General features: G+C 36.6%; 1 protein-coding gene across 1 annotated transcript in view; it reads right to left on the bottom strand.

The window, feature by feature from the left end:
* Positions 1-4,966: 4,966 nt before the first annotated feature.
* The window catches only part of LOC309624703 (olfactory receptor 7G1-like), a 220,844-nt gene continuing 216,472 nt past the window's right edge, over positions 4,967-9,338 (bottom strand). The window contains exon 3 of the mRNA XM_082383095.1: positions 4,967-8,982. Within this exon, the coding sequence (XP_082239221.1) occupies positions 7,999-8,982 (984 nt within the window). The 3' untranslated portion in view covers positions 4,967-7,998. The remainder of the gene's footprint in view (positions 8,983-9,338) is intronic.

Here is a 9,338-nt window from a genome sequence, read left to right as displayed (position 1 = left end):
ACCACAATGTGAAATCACCACACATGTTAAGATTGCTGTTTAAAACAAAACCAAAAAATAACACTGTTAGCAAGGATGTGTAGAAAAGGGAAGCCTGGTTTGCAGTTGGTGGGAATGTAAATTTGTAGAGCCATTGTGGAAAACATTATTGAGGTTCTGCAAAAAATTAAAAATAGAACTACCATATGATCCTGTAACACTGCTTCTGGATATATATCCAAGTGAATTGAAATCAAGATCTCAAAGAGATACCTGTACTCCCATGCTTATAGCAGCAGTATTCACAATAGTCAAGTTATGGAACCAATCTAAATGTTCAACAATGGACAAATGGATAAAGAAAATGTGGTGTATATGTACAATGGAGTATTGTTCAGCCTCAAAAAAAGAAGAAAATTTTGTCATTTGCAATAACATGGATGGACCTGTAGGACATTATGCTAAGTGAAATAAGCCCAGCAGAGAAAGATTAATACTGTCTGGTATCATTTATATGTGAAATCTAAGATAGTCAAACTCATAGAAGCATAGAATCAAATGGTGTTTTCCAGGGCTTGGGAAGAGGGGTGAATAGGAAGGTGATGATCAAAGGGTACAAAAGTTTCATTTATGTAAGATAAATAAGTTCTGGAAATCTAGTATACAGCATAATGCCGACAGCTAACAATACTGTATTGTACACTGAAATTTTACTAAGAGGTTAGATCTTATATTAAGTGTTCCTAATAATAATATATAATCATAAAATTACAAAGGGGAAACTTTGGGGAGTGATAGATATATCTATGGTCTTTATGGTTGTGATGGTTTCATGGGTGTACACTTATCCCCAAACTTGTTGAGTTGTATACATTACTATGTACAGCTTTTTTACATGTCAATCATACCTAAATACAATGGTTTAATAAATAAATAAATAAATAAATAAATCGCAAATGCACTATAAAAATCAATCATGTAGGTTCAGATCCTCCTGCTCTCATTTTCTTGTTGGACCCCACTAAAGCCCGAGTCAGCCCACCTTGGACTTCTCCTAAGGATATTCAGAAGATATGCAACAGTATCAACTCCAGGACATTCCTATTTCCTGGGTTAAGATGAGATCCTTAAGAATGTTGATATTCGATCCTCCCAAACAGGGAAGACTTAATTGGCTCAGTTCTGGGTGCATTAATATATTGCTCATTATTCTTATGCACCAACGATTTAGAAAAATTCTCTAATGATATTTTAAAGGTGAACAACTCATTAAGACATCTAATGTTTAAAGATGATGTTAAAGTGTTTAAAGTATAAAAACTCTGCTTCACCAGTGAGAAAATTTGAGCCAAGCAAAGAGTCGTGAAACCAAGCAACTATATCAGAATTGATCACTTGGTATAAATTTGAATTCAGACGCACATGAGTTTATTCCAGTTTCCAGCACAGGTTTTGGAACAAGGAGAGTTTTAAACTATGTGAGAGGGACTTCCCCGGTAGTCCAGTGGTAAAGAATCCACCTTCCAATGAAGGGGACCTGGGTTCGATCCCTGGTCGGGGAACTAAGATCGCACATGACGCAGGGCAACTATGCCCGTGCACTGCAACTGCTAAGGCTGGTGCACCTCAACAAGAGAGCCCGCATGCCACAAACTACAGAGCCCATGCGCTCTGGAGCCCACATGTCACAACTAGAGAGAGAAAACCCGCATGCCACAACTAGAAAGAAGCCCTCACAATGCAACGAAGAGCCTCTGCACTGCAGCGAAAGATCCCGCATGCCGCAGCGAGGATCCCGCATGACACAACTAAGACCAAACACAGGCAAAAAAATAAAAATAAATAAATAAATAAATAAACTATGTGAGAAGTTGTCATCTTTTGCATCATGGGAACCATCATGAAACTTTTGCATGGATGAGAAATAAATAGACAATTTCACCAAGCACAATGCTTGATGTATGAGAACTTCTTAATCTTGCTTATAGTGGTTTGTTTATGGCATAAACATGACTGAGCAAACTAACATGGTTTATTATAGGGAGGGTAGTGAGGGATGGAACAAGATGAAGGAAGAGGAGAGAGATAAGGAACAATCCTAGGATGATAACTGCAAATTTCAGGGAAGAATTTATGTTCTGAAATGACCACGAAATCTTGTTTATGTATAGAAACAGAAAGAGGAGACAAATTTTAGTACATTTCATTCTGATTCATTAATTTCACTTCTTTATTCCTCTGTCTCACAACATCACAGTTTATTTATTTCTTCTTGACAGAAGGGGCATTTGCACTGTGACACACATACACACTCACATATGTACACATGCACACATACATACCCATATGTGTGTGTAAATGCAGTTTGACACAATACTAAGTGTACCAACAAATTCAAGACTGTAGTTGCCTCTGGGAATGGAAGGACAGGAATGGCAGAAAATAAAAATGGAATATTGTCTCTATGCAAACTATCTTGTTACTTTAAGAAGAGAACTGTTATAACAGATGTCAAAATTTATTAATTCTGGACACAGATACATGAGTGCCCGCCCTGATATTCTCTTTTATTTTAAAATATTTGATAGGTTACTAAAGAGATGCCAATACTGTTGATGTAGCTTTATGTAATTCTCCATCTCCTGTGCCAGAGTTCTCCAAGACAGGTGCCAGGGTCAAGACCAATGATCATCCCTACAAAGGGATATGAAGACCCAAACATGGAAGGATAAATGTAAGCTGATCATCCACCCCAACCCCCTGCCAAGAAATTAAGAAATATTTTAGAGAATTCTAGAATATTCCACAAAATTTTGCAAAGGAAAGTTTTCTCCTGAGGATGGAAGAGCCTCTAGAACTTTAGAGTCAGAGTAGATTAGAAGATTAACTAGTGTTGTAAAGGTACAAGGAAGTTTCCAGATGATGGACAGCTAGGCAGGCACTTAATAGACTAATAAGATCGGTCATCTTTGGCATGTTCCCACTCACAGGTCCAGAGACATACATGTCTCGCTATTTGAAAAACATAGACTAGGGAATTTCAGATTACCTGGGTGCCAACCTAAGAATGACATTCAGTTCTCCCTTTGCTATGAAGGGAATAAATAGAAGCCCCGTTCTCTGGGAGCACAGAAACATAGAGTGAAGGACTGGGCTGTTGTATAAAAGTGATGGTCCCTGGGAATATGTTCAGGTGTGCTGCCTAGTGACCTAAGCAGGGCTACTGAGTAAGGTGTCTATAGGCAGAAAACTGGCAGTCTCTGTGGCCCTTGGGGGTTCAGTATCCAAGGTTTCTCATTAGTCAAATTCTTTTGCTATTAATCTCATCCCATGTCAGTGAAAATCCTTAAGAAACAAGGCCCAGAGAAGAAAGAAATTAAAACCAGCGAAGCCTCTCATCCTGGGAAGTCAAAAGTACACAATTCTCTTCCATCCCCCTATTTCTTTTCGTATCCATTTCAAGAGCCTTTCACACATGGATATAGTTCTCTTCTATAATTGGATTCTATAATAGTTTTCTTTCCTAAAGCACATTCAAAGGCACCCTTTATAGCAACAATCTAAGGAAGACAGGACATTTAGTTTCAAAACTATAGTTTATTATATGTATATATATATACATATTATATATATAATAATATATATCACCTAGAAAATGAAAGTGATAATGTATCAAATATACTCTAAAAAACAAATTCTAAGGACTAATTCTATGTATGGCTCATTACATTCTGTTTTGACATTTTATATTAAGCAGATTCTAATATGTTCCCTGTAATCAAAAGAAACTGTGCATGGAAGAATAACCTCAGCAAAATGGAAAAAATGGCAGATTAGGCAACTCAAAACTCTTGTCTCTCAAAGAAACATTGAAAAATAACAGAAACTATCAGAACTAACTTTGTCAGATCTCCTGAAAACAGTCAAAATTTATAGCAACCAAGTGAGTGATGAAGCAAGAAAACAGCAACTTCACAATGGTAGGAAAGTTCTGAGACATTTTACTTGTCCTTTCCCCACCCTGCAGTATGGCAGTAGTCTTAGTCTTAAGATGGTCACTGCCTGGGGTCTCAGAATGAGACTCTGGTCCATGTATTCAGAGGAGGCAGAGTTAACATTTTCTCAAATAATTCTGTATGTCTGTTCTAACTTGTCTGGGAGCTACCTGAAGGACTGACACAAGGCATTCAGCGCTGGTTAACTCAGAACTCAGGCTGGAAAAGCAGTGGATATGGTTTTGAAACACCACAAACCAAAGCTCACATATGCATCTGGTAAAAGATTAAAGTCACAACATAAAATAGACTAGCTTAGACCCCAAGCAAAACAGGAGAATTTTTTCTAGGAAATTAGGACATTTAAAAGCAGCCAAGGGCTTCCCTGGTGGTGCAGTGGTTAAGAATCCACCTGCTAATGCAGGGGACATGGGTTCAAGCTCTGCTCTGGGAAGATTCCACATGCAGTGGAGCAACTAAGCCCGTGAGCCACAACTACTGAGCCCAAGTGCCACAACTACTGAAGCCCACACACCTAGAGCCCGTGCTCTGCAACAAGAGAAGCCACCCAATGAGAAGCCCGTGCACCACAATGAAGAGTAGCCCCCACTCGCTACAACTAGAGAAAAGCCCGCCCGCAGCAACAAAGACCCAAGACAGTCAAAAATAAAATAAATAAATAAATTTATAAAAATAAATAAATAAAAGCAGCCAAGTTATGGGAGAATTCAGAAAGCCACTTACATGCCCATAGCAATACATATACCCAGAAAAGTCCAAAGAAGATCCTAAACTTTCTCATTGATCTCTAGACTCAGTGCAAACCTGAATAAGTGTTAAAAGAGTACTGCAGCACAGATCCAATCTATAAAGACTGAAAGAGGTGTGTTATCTCTTTGTTTGTATCACTCCTGGCACTCAAGGAAATCTGTCAAACCATAAGCTGAACGAATGTAAGGAACATAGATTTCAATGACCACATACAATAAGAATTACAGTCTTTGCAAATGTATTTTGGGAAAGTCACTAAACACATAGACTACTACCACCTTCAACAATTATAAAGAAAAGCAAACTCTGAGGGAGATTATAATATCCAGATTATAATATTGAGTCTGAGGAGCAGAAAGAAAAAAGAATAAAGAAAAGTGAACAGACAACATTGTTAATTATTAGATGAATGCAAATCAAAACTACAATGAGGTACCACCTCACACCAGTCAGAATGGCCATGATTAAAAAGTCTACAAATAACTAATGCTGGAGAGGGTGTGCAGAAAAGGGAACCCTCCTACACTGTTGGTGGGAATGTAAGTTGGTGCAGCCACTATGGAAAACAGTATGGAGGTTCTTCAGAAAATTAAAAATAGAATTACCATACAACCCAGCAATCCCACTACTGGGCATATACCCTGAGAAAAACATGGTTTGAAAGGATGCATGTACCCCTATGTTCATAGCAGTACTAGTCACAATAGCCAACACATGGAAACAACCTAAATGTCCATTGACAGATAAATGGATAAAAAAGATGTGGTACCTATTATATATACAATGGAATACTACTCAGCCATAGAAAAAGATGAAATAATGCCATTTGCAGCAACATGAATGCAACTAGAGATTATCATACTAAGTGAAGTAAGTCAGAAAGAGAAAGACAAATACCATATGATATCACTTATATGTGGAATCTAAAATATGACACAAATGAACCTATCTATGAAGCAGACTCACAGACATAGAGAACAGACTTGTGGTTGCCAAGGGTGGGGTGGGGGAAGCATGGACTGGGAGTTTGGGGTTAGTAGATGCAGACTATTACATATAGAATGGATGGACAACAAGGTCTTACTGTATAGCCCAGGGAACTATTGATATATTTGATGTCCTGGGATAAACTGTAATGAAAAAGAATATAAAAATAACATATATATGTATAACTGAGTCACTTTGCTGTACAGCAGAAATTAACACAACATTGTAAATCAACTATACTTCAATAAAGAAAAATATGAAGACAGAGACATTATTTCCTTGAAAAAATTATTCTTTTCTTACTCTTCTTTAGATGAGAATTTTGATGCTTCAAATATGCATATGTATTCTAAGTTACCAGAGAGACTGTATAAATCAGAACATGTTTATCTTTAAAAACAAAAAATAAAAGCAACCCTTAAAGGACACATCAAAAAAAAAAAAAGAAAAAGAAAAGAAAATTGAGCAGACCCTTAAGGGATCAATGGGATACCATCAAGTGAAAAAAAAAAAAAAGCATTATATGAGTCCAAAAGGAAAAGAAAAAGAAAAGGGGATGGAAAAAATATTTGAAGAAATAATGGTCAAAAACAACCCAAATATGATGAAAGACTTGAAACTACAAATCTAAGAAGCTCAAAGAACTCCAAGAATATCTATAATAAAAGATATTAATGTTAAGACATTAACATTATCATCAAACTGACAAAGCCAAAAGGAAAGAGAGAATCTTGAAAGAAGCTCATCACATATAAGAAGTAAAGAGAAAATCACTCATTACTTACAGGAGATCTTCAATAAGATTAACAGCCAATTTCTCATCAGAACCATGGAGGCCAGAGAATTGTGGGATAACATATTTAAAGTGTTGAAGGAAAAAACTGTCCACCAATAATGTTATATCTGACAAAATTTTCCTTCCAAAAATGAGTGAGAAATAAAACACTCTCAGATGAACAAAGCCAAAAGAGTACATTACCACTACACCTGCTTTATGAAAATATCTAAAGGATTGCTTCAGGTTGAAATGAAAAGGCACTAGATAGTTCAATATTATATGAAAAAAATAAAGATTTTTGGTAAAGTCAAGTGAATGGGAAAAAAATTTTAATGTATTTTTGATTTACAACTCTTCTTACTTTAGGAAAAGTAGGAAATGATTCCTACTGGATTTAGAAAGAAAATGTAAAAAAAATTTAAATCTATGCTATTGGCAATAATGTACAAACATTTAATTTGTGACACTAACATAATGGAGAAAGGATAGAGCCATATAAGAGCAGGGGTTTTGCATGCTATTGAGGTAAAAATGGCATGAATTCAAACTACATTGTTATAAATTTAGCATATTAAGTGCAATGTCCATAGTAACCACACAAAAATTATCTGGATATATTCCAAAAAGGCAATGAAAACAAAATCCAAAATGTTCACTATGAAAAATCAACTAGACAGAAAATAAAGCAGTAATGGACAAAATGAAGGACAAATAAGTATTAGACTTACAGAAAATAAATTTTAAGTGGGAGAATTATGTATCTCCTTGTCAGTAGATACTTTAAATAAGTGAAATAAATTGTCCAATCAAAAGGTCAGAGATTGGAAGAAAGATAAAGGAAACATGATGTGAATATATGCAATTTATAAGAGACTCACTATAGATTCACAGACACAAATAGATTTAAAGGAAAGAATAGAAAAATTCTAGGCAAATAGTTACCAAAAGAGTTAATATCAGAAAAAAATAGACTTTAATTCAAAACTGTTAAAATAGACAAAAAAGGATAGATAGAAAATAGGTAGATAGATAAATAGAGATAGAGATAAAATGGTCAATAATCAAGATTATAGAACAATTATAAACATATATACACCAAACAATAGGACCTCAAAATATGTGAATCAAACTTGACAGAAGTGAAGTGAGAAATCCATATTTCTACAATAATGCTTACAGATTTTAATGCAAATTTTCAGCAATGGATAGTAACTCTGGATAGACAAAAAAGACACAGAGGACCTAAAAAACAGTGTAAACTAACAAGATCTAAGAGACATATATAAACACTACACCTAACAAAAGGAGAAGAAACATTCTTCTCCAGAGCACACAGACCTCTTTGGATAGTTCACATGTTAGACCACAAAGCAAGTGTCAATAAATTTTAAGATATAGAAATCATACAGTGTCTTTTCTGACTACAGTGGTATGAATCTAGAAATCAATAAGAGAATAACAACTAGAAAATACACAAATATGTGGAAATTAAATAACATACTCCTGAAAAGCCAGTGGTATCTTACTGATGAGTTTTCTCAAGGCACCTTTCATGTCCCTGTTCCTCAGACTATAGATGAAGGGGTTCATCATTTGAGGGACAACAGTGTAAATCACCGAAGCCACTGCAGTCTTTCTGGAAGAATTAGTAAGAGCAGAACTAATATATACCCCCAAGCCTGCCCCATAGAATAAGGACACGACTGAGAGGTGAGAGCCACAGGTGGAAAAAGCTTTATACTTTCCACCCGCTGATGGCATTCTCAAAACAGAGGACACTATTTGAGTATAAGAGAAAATGACTCCACACACAGGAATACCACCAAATATGCTAGTTGCCAAATATATCAAGATATTGTTGATGAGGGTATCAGAACATGCAAGCTTGATAACCTGAACAACTTCACAGAAAAAGAGGGGGATTTCCAGGTTTGTGCAAAAGGTCAGCTGCAACACCATCAGACTGTGGAGCAGGGCATCCACAATGCTAATAAACGGGGAAAGAAGAATCAAAAACAAACAGAGACGGGAGTTCATGATAACCGTGTACCTCAGTGGATGACAAATGGCCACATAGCGGTCATAGGCCATTACTGCAAGGAGAAAACTTTCCAAACTAGCAAACACCAGGACAAAGTAGATCTGTGTAAGGCAGCCTGTATAAGTGATGCTCTGATTCTGTGCTTGGATGTTCACCAGCATCTTTGGGATTGTGGTGGTGCTGAAACCGATGTCAGTCAAGGACAGGTTGTAGAGAAAGAAATACATGGGGGTGTGGAGGTGGGGGTCAGAGATGACGGCCAGGACGATGAGCAGGTTTCCCAGGATGGTAACGAGGTATATGGACAGGAACAGAATGAAGAAGAGGGGCTGCAGTTCTGGATCCTCTGTCACTTCCATAAGAAGGAATTCTGAAACTCCTGATTTGTTTCTGGGTGCCATGTTGTTGACAAACCTGGTGGGAAAGATGGACTGACAACACAATCAAATGTGGTTTTCTACACCAGCAGGAGGAGAATCACCAGAGGCATACACTCTCTTGGGATGGATAGACACTAACAGAGAGGAATAAGAAATGTGTCTTCTGTATACATATTATTCTGTTACTTTTTTAAAAAAACTGAAGCTGATACAGCAGAAAGTCATCGATTTTGTTAATTCCCACAAGGGTTAAGGGGTAGTCATTTCTTATATTACACTACCTATACTATTTAGATTATTTAAAACAATTGGTAATTTTATAAAGAGAAACAGACTAGGGAGGCAGCTGAATATACTGTCTGGATCCCCAGAGACCTCAGAGCCAGGCAACTGATATAAAAGTATAA

This window comes from Balaenoptera borealis (assembly GCF_965194805.1).
Source record: "Balaenoptera borealis genome assembly, chromosome: 2".
NCBI lineage: Eukaryota > Metazoa > Chordata > Mammalia > Artiodactyla > Balaenopteridae > Balaenoptera > Balaenoptera borealis.
This window is presented reverse-complemented; position numbering and strand designations above follow the sequence as displayed.